We start from the raw sequence: 24863 nt of genomic DNA, 5'->3' as shown, positions 1-24863 counted from the left end.
AAAGGACTGTTGAAGTTCAAATGTACCTCCCAATGTAGAAAAATCTAGGGCTTTGAAGAAGCTGCATTCCTTAACAGGACCAGAACCCATATTATACTACCATAACATAATAAAACAGAATTGAATGCGAAGTGCTATGCCCAGGCCTCCTGGAAAGTATGAAGATTTTCTAGTTCATAGCATTTCAAGAAAATGGTTTTGAGTATCACTCTGAACAGTCATATACTTAACAGGGGAAGGGGAAAAGGTGTTGTCCCTTCTAAATCACCATAATGCCCTATGCAAACCTATTATGGCACACTTCCCATCTATCCAGTTTTTGTTCAAAGTTTGTCCCCTGTTGCCTAGCCTGTGACTCCCTGAGTACATTAAGTACCTGAAGAATTGTTTTAATATTTGTAGCACTTAATATTGCCTGTATGTACTTAACGTCAAACATAAAGAAATACGAAAAAAAAATAAATAAATAAAAAAAATAAAAAAAAAAAAAAAAAAAAAAAAAGAAATACGAAACGGGAAGCACTTCTATGCTAGGACACAGAACACAGAATACACAGAAGTTAGAGGGAATAAAAACTGCCAAAATGCAGATGCTCAAAGATTTACAGGAGGACAACACATTTAGTTTTATTTCAATCAAATCACAACACTTTCTTTTCCAACTGCTGCAAAGTGCATCTACAATTTGCTATTACAGATCCACTTTTAAAAGGTTTCCTGACATTACAGCAAGCCTTTTTTTTCCAAACAGAGGAATATTCCCAAATTCTTCCTCAAGTAAAAAGAAAAACTCCATTCCAGTAAATGGTAATACATGAATTACAGTAAACCAGACACTTAAAAGGACAGCCAAAAAGTCTTCCAACAGTTTATTAGAAAGAATGTAGACATTAAAAAAAAAAAAAATCCCCACTGTCATGAACATAAATTGAGGTTTTCAGCCTGAGACAAGCTGAATCAAAAAAATAAAAAATCCAATAGTGTATTAACATTTTTTCCACTCATTTGCCATACTGACAGTGCAAATACAATTTGGTCTAAATGTACAGACTCTCAAGCAACAATGTACAGCCTTTCTTCGTCCTCCATGCTAAGAGATGTAAAAGTTTAAGGGTCAAACAATACCAAATGTACAGGCTTCAAAACCATCTAAGTTAGGGCATTCACTAGTTTTAGCTAAGATACATCTGGAACACTGACAAGTGATCACTTACAATAATGTGAAGTAAATCTTTTGAAAAATAAAACTTTAGTGGAATAATTCTGGAGGATATACCAGAGGAACAAGTTACCAGTTTAAGGTATCAACCAATTTGTTTCATCAGCCACTCTGAGTCCATGTGCTAAAATCTAAAATTTAGTTATCTTTCTTCTAAGCCAAGATCTTCCTATCATGTCAGTATCTATGTTATGAAGTAAAAGGAGACTGAGGTGAAATGTTTTTATTTACCACAACTGCTGTATCAATTGCCTAGGACCTCAACAGCATCATGGAAGTCTGGGAAAAGTTCATGCATAAGGTTATTGCCTTAGCTGACTTAAAATTGCCCCATACAATGGTACATATCAACCCTTAGTGAAGCCTTTAAAAAAACAAACAGGTTGAAAAATGGGTTAAAGGAGGCAAATACAGCATCTGCCTTTAGAGCTATCAATTCAGGAATTCTCTCAATTATGAAATCTTGCAGAGAAGTTACTCTTCTTTCTCAAAATCCGGTGATGACAACATTTCTTACTCCAGATCTGGCATTTCTGAAAGATTTAAAAAAGATCAGCATGAAGTATAAGGGAACAATCTATCAACTTCAAAGTTTTATTTAAAAAAAAAAAAAGGCAGTCAACAATAGAATTAGTTTCCTAGGGAATGGTCTTTTTTTTGGGAATTGTCTTTTTAAATGTAAATTTCAAATCATTCAAATTTCTACTTTTTCTTATTAGAGGCCATGAAGAATTAATTTTTCTTGCAAGAACTGTAAAGAAGTTAACATCTCTATTTTGAGAGCTTGTGGTCTTTGATGTGAAATATCACTATGTAAATAGACTTATTACAAAGACACTTACTTTCATCATCACTGTCTTGTGAATCCTGCAGAAAGAAGAATTTCAAAAGTTAACCAAGTTGACCAAACATTCCTCTACTAACTGAACAGTTTGCCTTAAAAAGCTGAAGCACTGTACTTTCACTAAAGTAATAAAGATATGTGGTTATATTAAGATTATGAATATAATCTCTGGACTTAACAGGTTTACTTAAGATGAAGAGACATAATCGCTGAGGATCTACCTTCCTGTAAGGTGTGTGCCTTTTGATGGGAATTGGTGCTCATCCCTTAAATTCCTGACTTATCTTGGTATAAAATGGTTTCTCTTTTCCCTTGGCATTCAATGGAAGAGGAAAACAGCTCACTGTGAAAACTACTGGACTGATACAAGACAAAATGAATTCTAATCCTAGCTATTGAGTTGTCTACATATTTTTCAAACTGTACCGAACAACTTTCTTGAAGATGTTAGCAGGATGCCAACAGGGGGAATGTTGAGAAAAGTGATCCAGTTTATCCTTAAAGATTCAGAAAGGTCCATCTACTTTATGGTTTCTGATCAATCCTGCTGCAAAACCTGTTTAACTTAGTCAAGATAATCCCTAAGTTAATTCTTAATTTAATACGGCATATGATGTCTCCATGCAGTGATTCTCTTGAAATCTGGTCCTTTGAAGAATAGTCCATGGGACATCTATTCCCTAGTAGATACCTATCTTTCAAAAATGAGCACATTTCAAAATTGCTTTTCCCTGTATTTCTTAGGAAAAAAACCCAACAAGAAGTGGCAAAAAAGCAATCCTGAATCTATATAAAACAACCTATAAATACATTGTTTCTTACTATTTAAGTAAACAGAGAAAAGAATTTATAGACTTACATCATCTGCTCCATCTACTTCTGGTAAATCTACATCCTCATCACCACCCATGTTGTTCATCATCTATTTGAAGTGTAAAAATTAGTTTTAAAAATGATGTTAAATTAAGCCCTAGTTATTAGAGGTTGCAAGCTCCAGAATACACCTTAAGTCTGTCATAGATTTCCACCAATAAAAAAAGCAAAACAAATGTTAAGTACCTTCCTTGCTGGAAAAGGTAGATTTTTATAGGTAATTACATAAAATCCTGACAACTTGTAGGGAAGACTAAGTTCTCATTGAAGAAAAGTGAAGTTATTAAAATTTATCTAGCAGATATTTATCTATGATGCAGAAATTAAACACCAAAATCCTGAAGAGTGCTTACCTCTGGTGCCTAAGGAAAAGAATGGGATTCATTTGTAGTTGTAAAGCTTTGTATATCTTAAGCTAAGTGGCATGTGTATTATAAAGACCCTCAGGATGATTACATTGTATAAAAGGCCTGAATCCTAAATCAAAGACTGAACAGCAGTAACATGTTAAAAACAAAAAATAAACATAATTCTTGAAATAAAAGGTACATATACTATGGAGAATAATACCCTTGTGTATGTACTCTTGTATACTCACAAAATGTTGGGACTAACAACACAGCATACTTACATGAAATACTAACTTACTAGCTTTAATTTCTTTTCTTTTTTTTTTACTATCTTTAATTTCTGATCACAAATCAAGCAGTATATTATTTAAAAATATACAAAAAAATCAAACTAAAAACAGATGGGGAGGGACTTCTCTCTTCAAGGACAACTTTTCTGTATATTTTTTAAATTTTAAAATATTCGCATAATCATACATAACTTTATAAACAAAAAATTAAAGCTTCAAAAATCTATGCTTACCTGCACTTTAGAGTTAGAAGGGCCCTTTAAAAGCTACCTAATCCTCAAATTGCTCAGTATAAAAGTTCTGGGCAAGCTGGTATTGAATAATATGAATAACTAATAAAGAGTTTCCCTACAGTACTGTTGAACACTTCGGTTAAGTTTCTTTGAGCAGCAAAAATGCTCAAAATGTGCCAAACACAATGCTAGCTGTTGAGGATACAATGGCAATAGAGATAGAACGAACTGAATGCATTCAAGAGCTATTTAAGATGTAAAACAAAAAAACAGAACAAAAGATAGCTGTTAATGTTATACTAGATGGAGACAGTAAGAGAAAACAGTGTTAAGCTGTGACACGCAGAGCTGGGTAAAATGGTGGCACCAATTACTACAGGCAAGGAATAGGAATAGCATAAAGAGAATCTTCCAATCTTCCCTTTCCTCTTTAAATTGAAATCAAGGTGCCAGAACCATGTGAGATGTTGAATAAGCAGTTGCATACATGACACTGGGAATTCATTCCTTTTAGCCCTTAATTTTCAAAGAAGGGATATAAACAAAACCTAGTCAATTAAAATTTCAAATAGCCATGAAATGATCTCATCTTCAACTTACAACCTAATATTCTGTTTTTCTAATCAGGTTTACTGCAGTACATTTATTTCATAAGGCTTAGTCTACCTAAAGGGAGATCAATGATTTTTTTTTTACCCCCTTTGGCCATGCAATATGTATTTGGATGACATCTTGGAAAAAGAGGCTTACTTTAATCCTTTCCTTAATTTTGCGAACTAAAACATCCTTACACACCACTCATCATGCACATCTCACTACCATTTTTCTGTTTAAAGTTTATATTCATATTATATGGCTCTAAAATGCAAAGTAATCCATGCTCAAAAAAAAAAAAAAATCAGTTTCAATACTAGAATAACTGGCTGTAAAAACAAACCAACACCCCACCCCCCAAAACTAGTTATATTTGCATTGACAATGTGGTTTTGTCTGTATACAATTTTAGAACTTACCACTAATTTTTAAAAGAATTATAAAAGAATGTTAAACTTTAGGATAAAATGATCATTGTTAAGATCTTACTTTATTTTGCTGCAGAATGACCTTTAAAGTAAAAAAAAAAAATTAGGTCTTAAATACCACTAAGGTGCTTTAAAACTAAATTAAATTCACATAGAAATGTACTGAGATGTGGTAAAATGCACTTATAGGAACTTACCTCAGAAAAACGATCAAAATTAGACATGTCTTCATCTGAATCATCTTCCCAGTCTTTCCAATTATTGAAGTCCACACTAAGCCAATTAAGCTATAAATCAATACAAACATCTTATAATTAGGTTAACTTATACGTACAGGTATATATGTATGTACCTTAAACAATATTTTTGGGAATTAACAAAAAAGACAAAAAATTAACAAAAAAATAATAGATTATAAAAAAAATCATAATGAAGTAAAATGTAATTAAGGTCAAGATAGTTTCACAAAGCTTCTCTCACAGCTCTTAATCATAATTTAAAAAGTGGGGGAGGGACACCTGAATGGCCCAGTCAGTTAAGCCTCTGATTCTTGATTTTGGCTCAGGTCTTTATCTCAGGGTTGTGAGTTCAAGCCCCACACTGGGCTTCACACTGGGTGTGGAGCCTACTTATGTTCCCATGTGATACATAAATAACTAATAAAGCCTAAGAATGAATGAATGAATGAATGAATGAATGAATGAATAAATAAAGCCTAAGAAAAATCTGCCTCTTGAATTCAGCAAAAGATTCTGCATCAACTAGGGACTGACCTTATTCTGACCACATTTGGTTTTAAGTTAAAACTAATAAAACTCAAAGAAAGGAAAAACATATAGAACACAGACTTTAATACCACTTAACTCTGAAACAAACATTTTATTCCTCATGCCAAATGTGTCTTTTATTACTTAAAAATGTTCAATTTTCCCTACCAAAAAAGAAACATACCTTTGCCCTTTCTTTTGTTAACCTTGGCCATGACTGGCCAGATTCACCTTTTCGTAAACAACATAAAATTGATCTGTCCGTTCTTTTATGCTTGGAATCCTAAAAACGAAAACAAAAACAAAAGCACCATCACATCATTTATCTCTCCAGTATCACTGTAGAATAAAAAATAGCTTGTCATTCCTCAACTTTCCTTTCTAATTTCTTTCCCTACGTTTTCTCTAAACTTTAAAGAAACATTCCCTAGATTACTAAAAATTCAGTAGCTATGCAAATTGCAAAAAATAACTTTTCCCTCCCTGTACAAAGTGAATAAAACAAAAACCTTAAAAAAATTAACCAAATATAATGCAATCATAGAATAATTTAAAGATTCTATAAAGTTAGATTAAGACAAACCTCAAGAATATTGCCCTAAGTCCAAACAGTGATAGCAAGAACAAAAAAAAAAAAAAAAAAAAGAGTATGCAGAGAGGTAGTTGCAGAGGGAAATATTGCAAAAATATAAATACGCCTAGTTAACCTCTGAACTTTTTTATTTTTTATTTTTAATATTTATTATTATTATTTATTTATGATAGTCACAGAGAGAGAGAGAGAGAGAGAGAGAGAGAGAGAGAGGCAGAGACACAGGCAGAGGGAGAAGCAGGCTCCATGCACCGGGAGCCCGATGTGGGATTCGATCCCGGATCTCCAGGATCGCGCCCTGGGCCGAAGGCAGGCGCCAAACCGCTGCGCCACCCAGGGATCCCAACTTTTTTATTTTTTATATTTTATTTATTTATTCATGAGAGAGACAGAGAGAGAGAGGCAGAGACACAGAGGGAGAAGCAGACTCCTTGCAGGGAGCCCGATGTGGGACTCGATCCCAGGACTCCAGGATCACACCCTGGGCTGGAGGCAGCCACTCAACATTCAACCTGAGCCACTCAGGCATCCCATAACCTCTGAACTATTAACAATTACTGCTTACTGCTAAAAAGAGTACTTGATGTATGCCCATTTCCTCACATATAAATTGGAATTAAAGCATCAAGACTACTTACATTTGGATCAATACAGTGAAAAAGATCAATTTCATTTAAATGTTTAAAATTATCACTTCCTCCAAGACAACTGTGTAAAAAAAAAAAAAAAAAAATGAGCCTCTTCAAGAGATAAAAATTAGTATTAATTTCAGTAAAAACACAAAACAAGCTAGCGAAAGTTATTCAGTTGTCTGACACAAACTTATTACCCAATGATGTAAAATGGTAATTTACCTGAATGTAAGTTTGGATTTTTCAAAATTTACATTAACATCTTTACTGTCTTCAACACAAAATTCAATGAAGACGTAGTCCCTTCGATCGTACCACTTTGCAGAAGCAGGCTGCCTACAAAGAGATAAAATTAAACAAAGTTAAGCTGGAATTCATTAACTGAGTATTTACATAACCTCCAGAGTTTGGCATATAAGTAACGTTTCTCTACTCCACTAGAACACTGATTATTTTGAGGCAGATTATTTTAAGTAGGGGCTTGAACTGCCAACCCTGAGGATCAAGACTGAATCTGGTTTCAAAGACCCTGACACTTAACTGACCGAGCCACCCAGGTGTCCCTTGAGGCAGTTAACTATAATTTCAAATGGAAACTACATCTTTACTCTTTAACAGCTGCATTCCAAGTTAAAACACAATTATACTGATTTCACAATAGGAAAGAATTAAAAAATGAAACAACATACAATAGGATTAACCATTACGTTGCCCTGTCAAAATTTATGTGCCATATACCTTTAGTCTTGCTCCTAAATGCCAATTTCATAGAATTAAAAACAAAAAACAAAAAACAAAAAAACAACACATCAGAACTAATCCACTGTCAACTGAAATTCAGAAACATTTCTATTTATAATGCCAGAACTAGGGAGAGGGTAGGGGAGATGATGGTAGAATTGACAGTGTTTTCAAAAAAGTTCTCATCTGTAGCTTATTTCTGACTATATCAGGCAACCATTTTCTGGGGACAAAGTTTCCTAACTTTAATGACATTAAAGAATTAAGCTTTTTTTACAGTCTTCTATTCTTCTACACATGTATCCAATAGATACTATACTGGAAAGAACCTGGACTATTATCTTTAAAAAAATATTTTTCTAAAAAAAGGATTTTATTTATTCATGAGAGACAGAGAGAAGGCAGAGACAAAGGGAGAGGGAGAAGCAGGCTCTTCACAGGGAGCCTGACATGGACTTGATCCCAACACTCTGGGATTACACCCTGAGCCAAAGGCAGACACTCAACCGCTAAACCACCCATAAGTACCTCACCCCCAATTCTTAACTTAAAAAAAAAAAAAATCGTTCCTTTACAGTGTTTCTCTTAAAAAGGTCTTTATTTATTTTCCAAATAAATAAGAAAGCAAGTGAGCAAGAGAGAGCAGGAGGGGGAGGCACAGAGGGAGAGGGAGGGAGAAGCAGACTCCCCCCAACTGAGCAGGAAGCCCAATGTGGGGGGTCAATCCCAGGACCCCAGGATCATGACCTGAGCAAATGGCAGATGCTTAACTGACTGAGCCACCCAAGTGCCCCAAAACTGTTCTTTGTAATCTTTAGACAAATATCCTCATATGCATAAAAATTCCTAGTAAAATTCACACACATAAGCACCCGAACAGCATTTGCTCCATAGAATGAACCAGAAAGACAATGAGGGAAAGGAAGCAGAACCACATGATTTTCAATGGTTTCACTTATTTCCTAAAAATAAGCATGTTCTGGTGATAATGTAAAAGCTAAAGTTATAGGCTGGCTATACAGGAATTTTTATTATTTTTTTTTATTTTATTTTTTGAACTCTTCGGTAATCCTCGAAGTTAAAAAACTTAATTATCGTATGTTCTAGCACTACACATAAGATAAACTCAAACGAAAGGAATTAGTTTGTTTCAAAGCTCTGAAATTCCCAGCCCTAAGGAGTAGCAGTTTAAAGTCCCTATAAATAAACAAGTTGCAACCAAGTGCTCATCAGTGTTTTTACACAACTGTTAAACTTGAATAGTCATATTCCACTCTGGGATATTGATATCAGATCCAAAGGAGGTTAAAAACTATGGATGGCAGTTTTCAAAGTCTAAATACTAGCCAAGCAGCAAGGGTAAAGCTATTTCTTTAGGTATCTATCAACAAATTTAAAAAACAAATAGATTTTTACATGGATCTGAAGTCTAACCAAACTTCTTTTGGACTAAGGAATCACTTTTAATGTCAGTATGTTAATACGGCTAACAAACAAGTTAGGAGTTTTATGAATAGGTCACATTATTTTCAGCTCACTTCTTACCAAAATGGCACTCTCAGTATGTGGCAACCTGTTGGTCTTTAACAGAAAATATTTGCTAACAATGAAAACTTACTAGTTTTAGGTTCATAGATTTTTAAAATGTATTTTTTAAAGATTTTGTTTTATTTTCCTATTAAGATTTTATTTATTCTTGACAAAAAAAGAAGGCAGAGACATAGGCAAAAGGAGAAGCAGGCTCCCCACAGGGAGCCCGATGCAGAACTCGATTCCAGGACCCCCAGATTGCAACCTGATCCGATGGCAGATGCTCAACCACTGAGCCACCTAGGTGCCCTGGTTCTTGATTTTCAAATTGAAGTGACCATATAGTCCTATGTTTAAGAAGTGCTCAAGAGGGCAGCCTGGGTGGCTCAGCGGTTTACCACCACCTTCAGCTTAGGGCGTGATCCTGGAGACCCGGGATCAAGTCCCACATCAGGCTCCCTGCATGAAGCCTGCTTCTGCTTCTGCCTGTGTCTCTACCCCTCTCTCTGTGTCTCTCATGAATAAATAAAATCTTTAAAAAATAAAAAGTGCTCGTGATAACCTGAACAATGAATACCAAAAACCAAAAAACAACAAAAAAACAATGAATACCATGTGCTAAAATACTATTTCCTTTTTTTTTTTAAGAACAGAAAAAATTTTTTAAAGATTTTATTTATTCATGAGAGACACACACAGAGAGACAGAGACACAGGCAGAGGGAGAAGCAGGCTCCATGCAGGGAGCCTGATGTGGGACTCGATCCCAGGACCTAGGATCACACCCTGAGCTGGAGGCAGACGCCAGCCTCTGAGCCACAACCTCTGAGCCACCCAGGCGTCCCTAAAATACTATTTGAACTAAAGGAACCAGGTTTCCTATAAAGAAATGGCTGACCTCAAGGCCTGAGGTGGGAAATACAGATGAGGTTGGGACATCTTGTGCAAATGCAGCTATTAAAAACTATGAGGTCAGGGGCAGCCCAGGTGGCTCAGCGGTTTAGTGCCTGCCTTCAGCCCAGGGCCTGATCCTGCAGACCCAGGATCGAGTCCCACAGTCAGGCTCCCTGCATGGAGCTTCTCCCTCTGCCTGTGTCTTTGCCCCTCTCTCTTGTGTCTCTCACGAGTGAAAAAAATCTTTAAAAGATTACTGAAACTTTGAAGATCTGAATATGGACAGGATATTAGATAATATGAAGAACACTGTTAAATTTTGGTAGGCATGAAAGGCACTATTTTTATGGGGGAAAAATCCACTGAAGATGAAATCTTAGGTATATGAAGTTTATTTTTGGAGTTTGCTTTAAAAGACTTCAGGGGGAAAAAAAATTAAAAAAAAAAAAAAAAAAAGACTTCAGGGGGGCACCTGGATAGCTCAGTCTTAAGAGTCTGCCTTCAGCTCAGGTTATGATATCCCTAGGTCCTGGGATCGAGCCCCACCTCAGGCTTGCTGCTCACTAGGGAGTCTGCTTCTTCTCTCTCTACACCCTCGCCCATTCTCTCTCTCAAATAAATAAAAACCCTTATAAATAAATAAATGGCTTTAGCAGAGGCACCTGGGTGGCTCAGTTGGTTGAGCATTTGACTTCAGCTCAGGTCATGATATCCAGGTCCTGGGATCAGGTCCTGGGTCAGGCTCCACATTCATCAGGGAGTTGTCTTCTCCCCTCTCCACCCCAAGTGTGCTCAACTCCCCCTCTCTCAAAAAGGTGAAATCTTATAAAGTAAAAATAAAAGACTCCAGGAAACAAAAAGGGGGCAGATAAAGCAATGTGGCAAAGGCCTGCGAAGCACTGAATCTGGATGACAGGTAGGTGGGGATTATACCTTTTTTTTTCATTATACTTAAAAAAAAAAAAGTCAAAAAAAAAAAAAAAGTCACTAAAGGATTCTGGCAGAGAATACTTCCTTTGGTGTAACCCAGTTTAATTTTGAAATTGTGTTTTACTTGATTAATGAAAGGATTCTATTCCAAATATATTTTACAAATGGTAAACTGGTAAATGCTTTTGTAGCCAAATTTAACATAATCTGAAGATTATGTTTACCTTGTAAAAGTTGCATATTAAAAGTCTACTACTGTGGGGCAGCCCGGGTGGCTCAGCGGTTTAGCGCAGCCTTTGGTCCAGGGGCCTGGTCCTGGAGACCCGGGATCCCACGTCGGGCTCTCTGAATGGAGCCTGCTTCTCCGCCTCTCTCTGTGTCTCTCATGAATAAATAAATAAAATCTTAAAAAAAAAAAAAAAAAAAAGCCTACTGTAATAGTGAAAGAGCACACTAATGGTGACATGGTTATTACAACAGCTACATAAAAACCCAACTATCATATTAGCTCTTCAGTTTGTTCATACTGAGAACTTTGGAACCAGAGAATCTTTTTCCTTTTCTCAAATTCACATGAAGTTATCTAGAATTAGATCATTATTATGGGCTGAACTGTATCTTCTACAAATTCATATGTTGAAATTCTAAACCCCCCAGACTTTACAATGTGAATGTATCTGGACAAAAGATAATTATTTTTAAAGACTATTTGAGAGAGAGATAGAACCCTCTCTCTCAAGAGAACCAAGCAGGGGGAGATGCAGAGGGAGAAGCAGGCTTCCTGCTGAGCAGGGTGCCTGACACAAGACTTGATCCCAGGGTTCTGGGATCATGACCCAAGCCAAAGGCAGATGCTTAAGTGACTGAGCCACCCAGGCATCCTGGAAAGAGAATCTTTGAAAATGAAGTCTTATGGTGGGCCATAATCCAACATGACTGATAACCTTACAAAAGACAAGGACACAGGGGGATCCCCGGGTGGCTTAGCCGTTGAGTGTCTGCCTTCGGCTCAGGGCGTGATTCTGGAGTCCCAGGATCGAGTCCCACATCGGGCTCCCTGCATGGAGTCTGCTTCTCCCTGCCTGTGTCTCTGCCTCTTTTTGTGTGTCTCATGAATAAAAAAAAAAAAAAAAAAAAGACAAGGACAGAGAGAAAAGACCCCATGAAGACACGGGAGAAGAGGGCCAAGAAAAAAGGCCTCAGAAGAAACCAATCGTGCTGACACCTTGATCTCAGACTAACACCCTCCAGAATTGTGAGGAAATAAATTTCTATTGTTAAGTCACCCCATCTCTGGTACTTTGTTAAGGCAGCTCTAAGCAAGCTATTACAATCATTTTCCAAATAACAAAATTAAATGATCTAAACCAGGGTTTGGTGCAGAAGCCAAAAATGTTTTATATTTGTAAGGCATTGTAAAAATGAGCATGTGAGACAGATATTTGTGGCTTGCAAAGCTTAATGTTTATTAGGAAGTCCTGATCTAAACTATCAAAAATACAAGAGGGGACCCTATAACTTAACCTTAAACTAGTAATAAACTCATATATCCACTCATCTGGAAGAGTAATCAATTGTTTGTGAAATCATGTTTGTCTTCTGAGGATGTTTCTTTTTTTATTAACCAAAAGAGAAGCTGGTTTAGCTTTAACTCCAGCTCCTAAATTATAGTGAACTTGTTTCCAGCCTTATACTAACATTGGCAAAATTCATAACCACTGTGCAAGTCAGTTCACTCTAATAGTATATACCTACAGATGTAAATGAAAAAATTTTACCTCCGCATATGCTATATAAATAATCCAATACTTAAAACAAAACTGGAAACCCCCCACAGTGGGATATTCTGTGCTCTTCCGACAGAACTTCCAAGTTCAACATTAGGCCCAGATCTATTCAAGCAACTAAATTTTGCAGAACCTAAAATTCGCTATAGTTTTGACTAAAACTTCTTAGTTTGTCTTAAAAGGACAGAGGGGGTACCATTATTTGTTCCCAAATACCATTTTTAATATGTTAGAATCTGGTAAGTTTTAATTCAAATTTGTAGAAAACTACAAGTACCTTTCACCTTAAAAAATAGATTAACCCCCCCAAAAAGATGCATCAGTGCAACGGTCTGAATTCATCCCCTAAAACATGTATGTTGAAATTCCAATGCCCAGTGTGATAATAATAGAAGGTAAGACCTTTGGGAGGTGCTTAGGTCATGAGGGTAGAGCCTTCCTGAATAAAAAGCCAGGAAGTGGGCTCTAATACTAGATGACCCTGCTGGTGTCTTGATCTTGGGACCTCCAGCTTCCAAAATAGTAAGACAATAAATTTTTGCTGTTTATAAACTAACCAGTCTGTGATATTTTGTTACAGCAGTCCAAACAGACTAGACCACCAGCAAAGCTAAATGGAAAAAATTTGCTAAAGAAAACTTCTCGAATATTGTAATTCTATGTGCAAGTCATACTGAATTATAAGAGACCATTAAAAAACCTCAAGCCTTTTGTGAACTGGAAGAACAGACATACATAACTGGGGGTAAGTTCACAATGCTGAAAGTTGAAAACCAAGTTAAGGCTAGATCAACAGATGCCCCTGGAGACAATGGAAAGGAATTTGGTTTATTCTTTAACTGGGTAGTTAAAAATAAACAAGCACACACACACTAATGGCAGCCATCATCCCTTTAGAGCTTTGGAAATTTTTTTTTTTTAAGATTTTATTTTATTCATGAGAGACACACAGAGAGGCAGAGACACAGACAGAGGGAAAAGCAGGCTCCATGCAGGGAGCCCGATGTGGGACTCGATCCCAGGACCCCAGGGTCACACCCTGGGCCGAACGTGGCGCTAAACCGCTGAGCCACCCGGGCTGCCCGAGCTTTGGAAATCTTGAGAGAAGAATTTTCCACATAGAATTTTTTTTTTTTAAGATTTATTTATGATAGGAGAGAGAGAGAGAGAGAGACAGAGAGAGAGAGAGGCGGAGACACAGGAGGAGGGAGAAGCAGGCTCCATGCTGGGAGCCCGAGGTGGGACTCAATCCTGGGTCTCCAGGATCGCGCCCTGGGCCAAAGGCAGGTGTGAAACCGCTGCACCCAGGGATCCCCTCCACATAGAATTCTATAGCTTATGACCTGTTTCTCTACCATTAACACTCTAGTCAAAACTCCAACATCTTTATTTCTTCTCTCTCAGAATTTACAATGTCCAGATATTTTTATAAGCAGGTACTGCAGACCATCACACACAGTAAATATGAAAAGTATTGAGCCTGTACATCAGAATTTAGTGAAACAGGGGCACCTAAGTGGCTCAGTTGGTTGAATGTCTGTCTTTGGCTCAGGTCATGATTTCAGGGTCCCCTGAGCTCTGCACTTCTGCACTGGGTGTGTGTGTGTGTGTGTGTGTGTGTGTGTGTGTCCCCTGCTCAGCAGGGAGTCTGCTTCTCCCTTTGCCCCTCTTCCACCAAGTGCAATGGCAGGGCCCACACTCTCTCAACTAAATAAATAAGATCCTTACATAAAAAGTTTCTAGGGCGGCTGACTGGCTCAGTTGGTTAACTATCTGCCTTTGGCTTGGGGTCATGATCCCAGGGACCTGGGATCAAGCCCAGCACCGGGCTCCCTGCTCAGTGGGGAGTCTGCTTCTCCCTCTCCCTCTCCCCCTGTTCATGTTCTCTCTCCCCCCCGCCAAAAAGTTTCTATCATATGCAAAGGTGATAGATCATTAGTACTGGACTCCTTACTTTAAATCATTGGGAAATAATTCGGATATTATCATTTGGTCACAAGATAAAGGCTCTTTGGGGGCATCCTCAGCCCCTTCTTCCTGCTCTATCTTTCGCTCTCAAATAAATAAAATCTCTCTTTTTAAAAAAGATTTATTTATTCATCACTCACACACACACACACACACACACACACACACACACACACACAGAGGGGCAGAGACAAAAGCAGAGGGAGGAGCAGGCTCCCCACAGGGAACCTGATGTGGAACTCCATCCCGGGACTCTGGGATCACGCCCTGAGCAGAAGGCAGAGACTCAACCAGTGTGCCACCCAGGCGCCCCTAAATAAAATCTTTAAAAGTAAATACAGGGGATCCCTGGGTGGATCAGCGGTTTAGCGCTGCCTTCAGCTCAGGGCGAGATCCTGGAGACCCGGGATCGAGTCCCACGTCAGGCTCCCTGCATGAAGCCTGCTTCTGTCTCTGCACAGCACCACCACCACCCCCTCCCGCCGCCATGAATAAATAAATAAATCTTAAAAAAAGAAGTAAATACATAAAGGGCTCACAAACAAGCCAAACGAACTTTGTATTTGGCGATACTTTTTTTCCCCCAGATTTCCCAAAATAAAGCATAGCCTCAATTAACAAAATATAAAATCAACTATTTAATTTATAGATGGTTCTTATCAACTTTATCTTTCAACACTGACCACCTACATTCTACAGAAGATATAGTTGAATTTGGATGAAATGTGATATAGCGGAATAACAGAGTCATAGTAAAAACAACAACAACAACAACAAAAAAAACCCCACAAAAAACCTTAGGACCAATCCTCACTATCAAGCACTTCATGTAGCCAAGCCTAGCAGATAAAATACATTTAGCGCTTGAATGTTATTCAATAAACAAATATTTACTAAACATGGGGTTAGGAATTGTTCTGGAGATAGAGCAGTCAACAAAACAAAACTTACATTCAAGTTAAATGTAGTCCAAAAATATTCTCCTAAGAAATATTGGGGGAGGGGGGTAAAGGGATCAGGTCCATTACTAACTACAGTTTATCTTAATGTGTACATAGGTAACACATCACAACACTCTCAAACAAAACAAAAAACAAAAACTTTCTCTGGTTATTCGTATAGCTGAGCTTTGAATATGAGAGTTAAGAGCACCAACCCTCTAACAAAGTTGAAAATCCAACCATAATTTAGGACTCCCCTAAAACTTTACTAATAGCCTACTGTTGACCAGACTCTTATCCAAATGTAAACAATAAACACATACTTTGTATATTATATGTTATACACTGTATATTCTTCCAATAAACTAGAGGAAAAAGGGCAGCCCCAGTGGCGCAGCTGTTTAGCTTCCCCTGCAGCCAGGGGCGTGATCCTGGAGACCTGGGATCAAGTCCCAGGTCGGGTCGGGTTCCCTGCATGGAGCCTGCTTCTCCCTCTGCCTGTGTCTCTGCCTCTCTCTCTCTCTCTGTGCCTCTTTGAATTAAATAAATAAATAAATAAATAAATAAATAAATAAATAAATAAATAAATAAAGGAGGGAGGGCGGGCGGGAGGGAGGGGAGGGAGGAAAGGAAGGAAAGGAAGGAAAGGAAAAAGAAAGGAAAAAGATAAGAAAGGAAAGAAAGAAACTAGAGGAAAAAAAACAATGTTGAGAAAGTCCTTAAAAAAAAAAAAAAAAATTTCACAGGGGCACCTGGGTGGCTCAGGCAGTTAAGGGAGTCAGACTCTTGTCTTGATCTTAGGTCAGGTCTTCATCTCAGGGTTGTGAGTCAAAGCCCCACACTGGGCTCCACAATGGTTGTAGAACTTACTTTAAAAAAAAAAAAAAGGATCCCTGGGTGGCGCAGCGGTTTGGTGCCTGCCTTTGGCCCAGGGCGCGAGCCTGGAGACCCGGGATTGAGTCCCACGTTGGGCTCCCGGTGCATGGAGCCTGCTTCTCCCTCTGCCTGTGTCTCTGCCTCTCTCTCTCTCTCTGTGTGTGACTATCATAAAAAAAAAAAAAAAAAGGGTGTGTGTGTGTGTGTGTGCGCGCGTGCGCGCGCCTGTATGGCTCAGTTGGTTAAAATATTTAAAAAGAAAAAAAATACACTTACCTTATTGTATTTATTGGAAAAGATTTGCCTAAATGGACCCACACAGTTCAAACCCGTGTTACTCAAGAATCAACTGTACTTAGTTTTTTTTTTTTTTTTTAAATTCATGTATTCATGAGACACACAAAGAGAGGCAGAGACATAGGTAGAGGGAGAACAGGCTCCCCACAGGAAGGCCAATGTGGGACTCCATCCCAGGATCACAACCGAAGGTGAAAGTGGACACTCAACCACTGAGCCACCCAGGTGTCCCAAAGAGTTTCCTTTCAAGTTAACTCTTAATGGAGCACCATTATTTTTCTGAATTACAGGATCACTTTGAATTCTAAGATAAAACAATAGAAATCAGAAGACTAGCTTTTTACTAAAGCTTAACAACCTAGTATTTTCTAGGTTTAGAAGTAAACATTTCTATTTAATAGGAAGCTTCTTAAACACTAGATTCGATTATCTCTTATACATCTCAGAGTATCTTTAAACATCATAAAAGATTATAAAAGAAAAATCATTAAAACCAAGGAAAAAAAATCAGCAATAAAGAGGTTATAAAATTCAGAATTACTGATTTTTTTAAAACTAAGTTTGTCAAATAGTCTATTATTTACAAAAGGGAATCAAGACACAGGTAAATCTTTTTTAGTTTGTACTAAGTGAGGAATGATATGGATACATGAAATTCTGCTATTAGAAAGGAAAAAAGTAGTTCCTTTTTGGACTGGGCTTTTGACTGCACATAGATTGAGCAGTGAAAAGCCCTGTCCACAAATGTCTAAAAATCCAACACACTCTCTTTTTTTTAAAGATTTTATTTATTCATGAGATACAGAGAGAGAGGCAGAGACACAAGCAGAGGGAGAAACAGGCTCCATGCAAGGAGGCCGTGGGGACTCGATCCCGAGACTCCAGGATCTTGCCCTGGGCAGAAGGCAGGCGCTAAACTGCTGAGTCACCCAGGGATCCCCAATCCAACACTCTCTTATGCATATTCTTTCTTCAAACAAAACCCAAGATATACTTCTCATACTTCAGAGTATCTGTATGTCAGTTGTACTACCATGTAAAACTTTCTAGATAGGTGATCTGAATACACATGCTGACCCAGTTGCTTCCAAATTACTTGCCAAGGTGCATCAGGGCACCACAAGAAACTTACTGGGTTGCTGCAAGATATTTTAAATTTGAGAAAAATTTAGTGATACTCAACCTCAGTTCAGACACCAGGTGGCTCAGTTTTAAAGCAGACTGCACCACATCCCTCTCCATTAGCCTTTATTTCTCCAAAGTTAGAATACTGGTGGTTGCTGTGATTTAGAGGAAAAAAAAGGGGGAGAGGGGAGAAAGGGACCCATAAAAAAAAAAAAAACAGTAGGGAACAGAAATTGAGATAGACATATCTAATCTGAATTCAAGTTATAAGTTACACAGTGCCCAAAGGGCATTCATATTCCATAACTGTGGTTATTAAAAACAAAACAAAACAAAAAACCTTTTTCTTTCAATTTTTGTGGATTTGCTTTTCAAAGACTACTAGGTTGTTCGGATAAATTACTTAAGTTGTTTTGACCTAACTAGAAAACAGAACTGCTAGGTTACTTCTTTTGGCCAGCAACACCATAAACAAAACAAAACAAAACAAAACCCAAGAAACAACAAAAAACCTAAGACAAAAAAGGGCAAACCAAGAACATTTGTGAGCCTCTGTGTTATTAGTTCCTTTATTTGGTAATTCCTACTCTAAACGTAAAAGTGAAAGCTGGCCTTAAAGATGGTATTTCTCCCAAGACTTAGCGCCTTTCTTCCAAGCAACTCCAGCCTTCCTACACTCCCACTTTTGTGCACTCTTTTAAATATCTCCAGAGCATATATAGTAATTTTTCTTCAAACAAGACTCAAAAAAAAAATAAATAAATAAAAAGAACAAATAAGACTAAAACAAGGTCAACGTTCTCATTGCCTCCAGTAGAGACAAATTTCAGAGCCTCTGGACTCCATTATCGTATGTCAAGAAGTGGCACAGGTTTTAACAGAAACAGTTTACATAATAAGACAGAACTACAGAGACATAGTTATTTCTTTGGAAATAAAAGATCACTGGGAAATTATTCTTCCTTTCTGTAAAGTGGAAAAAATAACCTGTCAGAAATCCTGAGCTCCAATTCTATCTAGGACAACTCCTTATACTAATTAGCACTGTGTGAACTAGTATTTATGGAATTTAAATATATACTAAAAATTTTAAGAACACCTGTCTGTGACTTAGAGCCTTCTGTACACAAAGATAATTAAAATGCTGAGCTGGAAAGGACTCTGACAAATACTTTTTTAATAATAAAGTATGACAACATGTGAAGATCAACTACTGTACAGAAAATGCACTACAGCACATTATGGCTTTGGAAATACAATATGGGGAAGAACATAACTACTGCTCAAGGTAATGTGTAAAGTAATTGGCATCTTCCTGAAAAACCAGAAGTTCAAAGGTGTCGTAGGGAGACAGAGAAGTCAGCCTCAATTTAAAATCATTGTCAATCTACACAGTAGATAATAAAGTTTACTACAACACATATTGTATTTCTGTAACAGAATACACTAGGATCAACAATTTCCCATTTAGGAACTCAGAAAAAATATCTTAAGAATTTATGGGATGCCTGGGTGGCTCAGCGATTGGGCGGCTGCCTTCAGGCTCAGGTCATAATCCTGGGATCCAGGATTGAGTCCACATAGGGCTCCTGCGAAGAGCCCGCTACTCCCTCTACCTAGGTCTCCGCCTCTCTCATGAATAAATAAATCTTAAAAAACAAAAACAAACTTTAAAAGCTAGACTGGTTCTGAACAGTCCATATTACAAGAGTATTTTTCCTTGAAAAATGACAGCCTTATCACTCAGGACTCCAAAATGATACAGCTTCAAGAAGACTGTAAAACAGAAAATACAATTAAACATGTGTATCTTAAGTAATAGTATATACTTGCCTGCACTGAACTGATTTGTCACTTCCAGTTTCAACTGCTTTCTAGTTAAAGTCTAACTAAGCATAGAAAAAAAAGAAGAAAATCCAGTTGCCAGGTTACAATGGTTCGGAAATCAACACTGAAAAAAAGCCATCATCAGTTACTCTTAACTTCCAGAAATTAACCATATACCTTACGCTCATTATTATATTTTGGAGGCTAAAGAGTGATCATTTTATTTTGGGGGGCTCAATTCTACAAAGCTGAGTGTTGGTAAAAGTATTAAAGATTTTAATCAATGTTTGAGATAGTCACAGTACGTTTCTGGACAACTTAATTCAAGTACAAGACAACCCAAATAATGACTTCAAATAGCCCCAAACTAAACAAAACAGGGGCGCCTGGCTGGCTCAGTCAGAGTATGGGACTCCTGACCTCCAGATCATGATGGTGTAGAGATTACTAAGAACAACCAAAAAACCCAACAAAAACTTAACAACTTTTCCTTTAAAAAACAGAACTTTGGGATCCCTTGGTGGTTCAGTGGTTAAGTGCCTGCCTTCAGCTCAGGGCATGATTCTGGAGTCTCGGGATCAAGTCCCCCATCCGTCTCCCTGCATGGAGCCTGCTTCTCTCTCTGCCTCTGTCTCTGCCTGTGTCTCTCATGAATAAAAATCTTAAACAAAACTTTTTTTTTGTATTTTTGTTTTTACTTTGTATCTATTGTTCATGAGTCTAAATTGGAATGAGAACCAACTACAATGACTAAATTTAAAAAAGCAAGGAAACTAGCACACCCCCTTACACCTTTGAAGGTGACAAGTCCTAAACCAGTCTCCTCCAAAGAGGTTAAAAGAGTGAGAGATTTTTTATGTAAACTATTAAACAAAACTTTAAAAACTTGATTCTAAGAAATGTCCTAGAAAAACCACCACTAAACAGTACTCAAATGAGAAAAAACAGACCTTAAAATATCCAAGCATGAATGTCTCTCTCCACCTTAAAATAAGTTTTACAGCAGGCTCAATCAGAAGAGCATGCAACTCTTTGATTTCGGGATCCTGAGTTAGTGCCCCATGCTGAGGATAAAGATTACTTAAACAAACATAAATTAAAAATAAATAAAAATAAAAACTAGAATGCTTTATAGCAAGCAACAACAAAATGAACCCTTATCGGCCAGATCCTTCTGGGGACTAAATGACCTACTAAAGTTTTTTTCCAACTGAAATAACGGATTCATAATATTCATCTTGTAAACTTATTCAAGTCATTAGTTCAAGAAGATCACCTAAATAACTTGCAAGATGGCATTTATTTTAAAGAGATTTATCTAGTCTCTTCAAAACACGCTTTGAAAGTAGCATTCTTGTAACTTAGACTGCTTTTTTGGGTTTATTAACACTTTTAATCTGAGTTTTTTTTTTTTTTAAGATGTTATTTATTTATTCATGAGACAGAGAGAGAGAGAGAGAGAGGCACAGAGACAAGGGCAGAGGGAGAAGCAGGCTCCATGCAGGGAGCGTGACATGGGACTCGATCCCGGGTCTCCAGGATCACACTCCGGGCTGAAGGCGGCGCTAAACCGCTGAGCCACCCGGGCTGCCGCTTCATCTGAGTTTTTAATCTATTTACCTGACATCTCTTATCTTTATTTCATGTGCCCTCCCAAAAGTATATTTCAAGTCATTTAAAGCTTGGTATTTCTTAGTGAAAAAATATTTTATTTGGCTACATTAGTCTACTAACAGTTGGTAGCTTCTCAAAGAATTTATTCTCGACTCATGGAATTTCAAAGTATAAAAGGCATTTTAAGACTGACAATCCTGGGGGGGGGGGGAGACAATTCTGCTAACGTTATTTGGAACAGATATTGCAAAGGGAAAAACAAAAGCTACCTCACATAGATCAAAATATTTTGTTAGACACCACGGGGGAAGGGGGAATCCTAATATTTGGTAGTTCCCTCTTACACGGTATTACTGTGTTCTTGAGGCTTGCTCTCCATCAACCAGCTGCAGTGTATCCTTTACTAATCCATTTAGAGGTCCAGCACAACATACTCACCATTAGTATCATTTTATTAAGTAAACCTTTGAGAGTGTTACTTTTCACAGGAATTAAAGTTGTTACCCTTCAACTACTCCATACATGTATAAACTTTTAGGGAGCATGTAGTACCAAAAAAACCTATAAAACCGAAGGTTCTCCCATCTGCAAAGAGAAAGCTTTCCCTAAGACTGTAAGGCCTGGAAACGGGAATGCCAAAAACTTTCGTTCGTTTAAAAATCACTAAGCCTCGCTTTTTACCACAAACTAAAATTGCCCAGAAAACAAAACAAAACAAACAAAAAACCTGTCTACCCAACGTAAACAAATTTAAGCTCTTAAAGACAAGAGGGCAATCACGTACCAATTTGCACCTTTAATTAAAACAGGATCGTGAAACCTCACCTCCAGTCTAACGCTGAACACAGAAAACGTCCCCAAGGATCTTTCGATTCCACACGTGCGAACTACCTGCTCAAGGCTAACTCCTCGCGGGCACGGGCAAGGCTGAGTTTTGGCAACCTTCACTCTCGGCAAAAGCCTGGAGTTGGGAGGCCTGGGAAGACCCATTCCCAAGAAATCACGACCCGGAGAGAGCGGGGGAAGTTGTGATGACGTTGTGACCTCCCCGCAGTGGCCGAGCAGTACCTGTCGCTCGCGGCGGAAGGCCGCGTGCTGCTCTGCGAGGAGCGCCGCCGGCCTTCGGGGAGCGCCCCCCGCAGGTGCACCTGGCCCGGGGCCCGGGCCCGGCGCCGGAGCCACAGAAGCGGACTGCCCAGCCGGGCGGTCTCCAGGAGGCTCCGCACCGCCCACAGCTCCCGGGGGCTGAGGCCTACGGCTAAGTTGCAGAGTGCGAGCAACCGGGGCCGGCAAGCGAGGAAAAGTGGGGCTTCCGGCGCGGGGAAGCCGAGGGCCGGTCCGAGGCGGGGAAAGAGGACATCTGGAGGGAAAATGTCCTCCGCCCGCCAACGGTAACCGGAACAAGGATACCAGACCTCCCACCGCAAGAGCGAACGCCCGCCGCCGCGGCGGGGAGAAGGCCGAGGGGGCCCAGGGCGGGGGAGGGGAGGGCGGCCTCGGCCTCCCCGCGGGGCGACCTTCCCCCGGCCGGCCGGCGCACTCACATCGTGAACGGGGCGGGGGGCCGGGCGAGCGGGTGGGCGGGCCTCTCCGGCGGCAGCTGCCGGGCAGTCGACTCTCCGCCGGTGGCGACTCGGCGCTTTCTTCCCGGTCGCGGCCTCTCCTCGCTTCCCTCAGGCGACGGCGGGCTCGACCCGGGTCCCCAGAATGCACTGCGCGGAGAGAGCGGCTCCTCCGGTCGCGGAGAAGAGGAGAGTGTAGGAATCGGGGCGCGAGGACGGAGGATGAACGTGCGTGCGTGCGAGCGAGGGGTGGTGAGGCCGGGCGGCGGCTGGTGACGCAGCAAAATGCCCGGGCCCTGCCGCCGCGCGTGCGCACTCTTTGTTTTCGGGCTCCTGCGCGGTTTTCTAGAGATATCTACGGAAAGGGCGGGGCCTCCCGGCTCCTTCGCGATCCTTCCCGGCGCGGGCCCCGCCCCGCGCCGGCTCCGTCCGGCCGGGCTCGTTCCCGCCTCTGCTCCCGCGCTCCCCCCTCACCGTAGGAAGCCGTTGGCGGCCAACCGCCGGGCCACGCGCCCGGGCGCCGTCCCCGAGACGCGGCAGTGCTGGCGGCGGCGGGAGGAAGGCCGAAGCGGAGGGCCCTGCTTCCCCTGGACGGAGCGAGCTGGTCCCCGGAGGCACGGAAGGCCCGGGCCGGGGGTGCCGCGGGCAAGGCCGGCCCCCGGACGGTCGGAGAGCCTCTCGAGGGGCGCTGCGAGTTCGAGGTGTTCGGCAGAGGAGGGACGCCTGGCCCTGGGGCGGGCACGTGCCCTCGCTCCGAGACGGCTCGTGCCGGCGGGGGCGGGCGGCCTCCCCGCGCGTCGTGGAGCGGGTTCCGCGCTCGAGCTCAGCCGTTGCTCGTGGCTCGTTGCCCCTTTGTCCCTTGGACCTGGTTGGGCCCTGATGAGGGGTAGGAACCCGGGGAATGAAAGCAGTCCTGCGTCCCCCGGAGAGGGGCCCCGAACAGCGCAGCAAGGGGAACAAAGGGAGCCGGGGCGTCCTAAGACGTTTGGGGGAAGTACCGGCTTCACAGCGTTAAGGACCCGGGGATTCGTGCTGTGCAAGGCGGTGCCGGGAACCACAGACCGTGGACACCACGCGCAAATCTTCGTTTAAAAGGGGTGCCAGGCCCCAGCCTTCCAATACTATGATTTTCAGGAACCTACTGCCTGTTGGGGAGAGCAAAATACACAAAGGTCGAGTGCTCTAACGGAGGCCCAAAAAGTAATGGGAGCATAAAAGGAGGAGAGGCCGATATTGACTGGAAGGATTAGCACAGGCCTTGTAAAAATAATAATAATAATCCCAAACATGGAAGTAAAGCAAGGAGTGGAGGAATGATCTTTCACTTCATACTGGGACTTGGTTTAACCTGCCTCCCCAAGGATTGTTCTCTAGGCGAAGGTGCCTATATTTGACTTTGCTAGCTTTTAAAAATATTTTATTTGAGAAAGGGCTCGAGGGGGGTCGTGTTGAGGCAGAGGGAGAAGCAAACTCCCTGCTGAGCTGGGAGCCTGACACCTGGCTCTGTCCCAGGACCCTGGGATCATGACCTGAGCGGAAGGCAGCCGCATCACTGAACCACCCAGGTGCTCTGGACATCCCTGTTTATAATATGATTAAACCTCAAAATTTATGAGTGATAAAAAAGCTAACCCCGAAGTTACGTGTTTTTGTGTGTGTGTGTGTGTTCATGAGAGACAGACACAGAAGTAGAGACACAGGCAGAGGGAGAAGCAGGCTCCATGCAGGGAGCCCAGCTTGGGACTCGATTCCGAGTCTCCAGGATCACGCCCTGGGCTGAAGGCGGCGCTAAACCGCTGAGCCATCCGGGCTGCCCCAAAGTTACGGTTTTATTGCTCTGTAGAACACTCACCAGTTTTGTTTAACCTGCAACCTCATTCTCTCTCTCTTTTTTTTTGCCTGGCTTTTTAAGTGCTCCTGTAACCAGTTTTACCATCTTACTAGTGCCAT

General features: G+C 40.4%; 1 protein-coding gene across 1 annotated transcript; it reads right to left on the bottom strand.

The window, feature by feature from the left end:
• Positions 1-601: 601 nt before the first annotated feature.
• PTGES3 (prostaglandin E synthase 3) lies at positions 602-24863 on the bottom strand. Its single transcript, XM_041756961.1, has 10 exons — positions 24847-24863; positions 23420-23889; positions 22896-23382; positions 7045-7158; positions 6829-6898; positions 5783-5881; positions 5029-5118; positions 2923-2985; positions 2062-2086; positions 602-1752 (listed from the first exon to the last, which is right to left on the bottom strand). Exons 1-10 carry the CDS (start codon positions 24861-24863, stop codon positions 1733-1735), a joined length of 1455 nt encoding a protein of 484 aa, XP_041612895.1. The 3' UTR covers positions 602-1732.

Source organism: Vulpes lagopus, chromosome 5 (assembly GCF_018345385.1).
Source record: "Vulpes lagopus strain Blue_001 chromosome 5, ASM1834538v1, whole genome shotgun sequence".
Classification (NCBI taxonomy): Eukaryota; Metazoa; Chordata; class Mammalia; order Carnivora; family Canidae; genus Vulpes; species Vulpes lagopus.
This window is presented reverse-complemented; position numbering and strand designations above follow the sequence as displayed.

Bases quoted from the DNA above. Each gene is read 5' to 3' on its own strand.
- PTGES3 (XM_041756961.1), bottom strand. The intron at 6,899-7,044 runs GTAAATTACCAT...TTTTTTACACAG, and splicing joins AAATCCAAACTTACATTCAG to TTGTCTTGGAGGAAGTGATA. The intron at 2,986-5,028 runs GTAAGTTCCTAT...CACTTCAAATAG, and splicing joins ATTTTGATCGTTTTTCTGAG to ATGATGAACAACATGGGTGG.